Source organism: Crocuta crocuta, unplaced genomic scaffold (assembly GCF_008692635.1).
Source record: "Crocuta crocuta isolate KB4526 unplaced genomic scaffold, BGI_CrCroc_1.0 scaffold971, whole genome shotgun sequence".
In the NCBI taxonomy this organism is placed as follows: domain Eukaryota; kingdom Metazoa; phylum Chordata; class Mammalia; order Carnivora; family Hyaenidae; genus Crocuta; species Crocuta crocuta.
In genome coordinates, this window is record NW_027527401.1 from 404,260 (window position 1) to 406,188 (window position 1,929).

The 1,929-nt window shown below is 69.2% G+C and overlaps 1 protein-coding gene across 1 annotated transcript in view; it reads left to right on the forward strand.

Moving 5' to 3' along the window:
- The first annotated feature begins 194 nt into the window (after nt 1-194).
- LHX3 (LIM homeobox 3) overlaps nt 195-1,929 on the forward strand; it is a 6,123-nt gene continuing 4,388 nt past the window's right edge. Inside the window, exon 1 of the mRNA XM_077753044.1 lies at nt 195-282. Within this exon, the coding sequence (XP_077609170.1) occupies nt 195-282 (88 nt within the window). The remainder of the gene's footprint in view (nt 283-1,929) is intronic.

Below are 1,929 nucleotides of genomic sequence, written 5' to 3' on the forward strand. Positions count from 1 at the left end.
GGCCGCGCGCCGTCTTCAGCACCGCGGACAGCGCCCGGGCTCCCAGGCTCCCGCCCGGCCGACCGCACGCACAGGCTCACCGTCCGAGGCTCCCGGGACCTTGGGGTGCTCCGAGCCCTCCCAGGGATCGCAGAGGAGGAGGGAGGAGGGCGGCCTCGGGGCCAGTCGGCCTCATCTCCAGCCTGGCAGTCGCCATGCTGCTGGAAACCGAGCTCGATCGAGCCGGAGATCGGCCCGGGGCCCCCGGGGCCGCTGCCGTCTGCACCTTCGGTGGGACTCGGGGTAAGGCCCCCCGCGAGCCCCTTGGCCTCCAGCCAGGGCCAGAGGACTCACAAAGGGAGAAACAAAACGGCCAAGGCAGGAGAGTCAGGCAGAGGGACAGCGGGGAGGAAGGGGCCCAGGACAGCAGAGAGGGGGGGAAAGTCTGGAGAAACCAAGGGCCGGGAGGGGGGCAGCACACACGAGAGATGGGAACTGGGGCAAGGGGAGGTGAGTCTGGCAGGTCCGGGGGCAGAGGGCGCGGAGCTCCCTGCAATGGTTCCAGAGGCCAGACCCAGGAGTGGGGCCGTGGTTTGCTGGGGCGCGCCCTGAGAACAAGGTGCCCTGCAGGCACGGCTGGGGGGAAGGGACAGGGCAGAGCCGGGGGCGCCGATTTCCTCCAGAGACTCCACGCCCCTCAGCTGCCCCACACAGTCCAGCCCCGCCCTCCTAAACGCCCAACAGTGCAGAACTGGGACCCCTGGGCTGGATCTCCCGCCGGAACCACCGTCCCTAAGGGCCACTCGATCGCCATGGACGTTGTGAAATAATGGAGGCATTGTTGGCAGGCTGGCCAGATGCTGAGCGTGTGGGGCGGCCACTTCCGGGCCCGCTGCCCGCCTGCCCCTTCCCCACTCGAGCCACACACGGTCCCTGTAGGCAGGCCTCCGCAAGCAGCTGACACGCCACAGGCGGCACCCACTCGGCTGGCCAGCTTGTGCACCCTTGCCCTGTCCTCTGGGTAACAAGTGTCCTATGAGCCTCTGCTCAGAACCGTGAGGCTTCAGGCCGGCTGGGGCCTGGGAGGGCACTGTGTCTGTCCTGCAAACACCCTTCCAGACTGGTCCCCTTGTTAAAGTGCACAGACCAGGCAACTGGAGGCCAGGAGAAGGAGCACAGCGCAGCCTGCCCACTACCAGTTCCAGGAGGGGGGGCCTGAAGGCTGGAATAAGCCCGGCTCCCCCCCAGCACTGCCCGGGGCCCCTGCCCTCGCCAAGCCCGGGCGGCAATGGTCCCACGCTGCCCTGTCTTAATTGTCAGCCTGGGGACAGGATGTTGGAAAGTGAAGCGTGCGGCCCGCGCGCTGGGGCGCTGTGAGTGAGGAGGGAAGTGAAGGTGGACCCCCGACTTTCCCAGCTCTGTCGTTCCTGACCTGAATCTTATCTGCGTGTGCAGGCGGTGGACACCGGGTGTACTGCCGAGAACCGCCCTTCTTCTCTACGCCCATTCTGGTGGCCGGGCCCAGGGTGGGGCTCAGAAACTGGTCAGAGCAGGGAGGTCTGAGGTCGTGTCTGGCTCCTGGCGGCTTGGCCGAGAGCCTTTGGGCGCCACACTCGTCCTCTCTGGGTCTCGGGTCGCGTTCCTGCCAACCAGACGTTGTCACCAAGTCTCCCAGCCCCGGCTCTCAAGCGGGTGTAGACGCGGCTCCTTCCCGGCCCGCGCTCCGGGACCCCCAGCCTACCCGCGCGCGTGCACGCCCGAGCCCAGGCCTCAGCCCGCGGCCCGCGGCTCCGGGCAGGGAGCTGCGGGGCCCAGGCAAGAGCCTACGGGCAACCCTGGCCCGGCTCCTCCCCTGACTGTCCCCGCCCTCGGGCCGGGCCCTCGGGTGGCGCCTGGGCACCCAGTCCCCGCGCGAAGGCGCGCAGCGCGGGCGGAGGGAGGGGGCGCGTC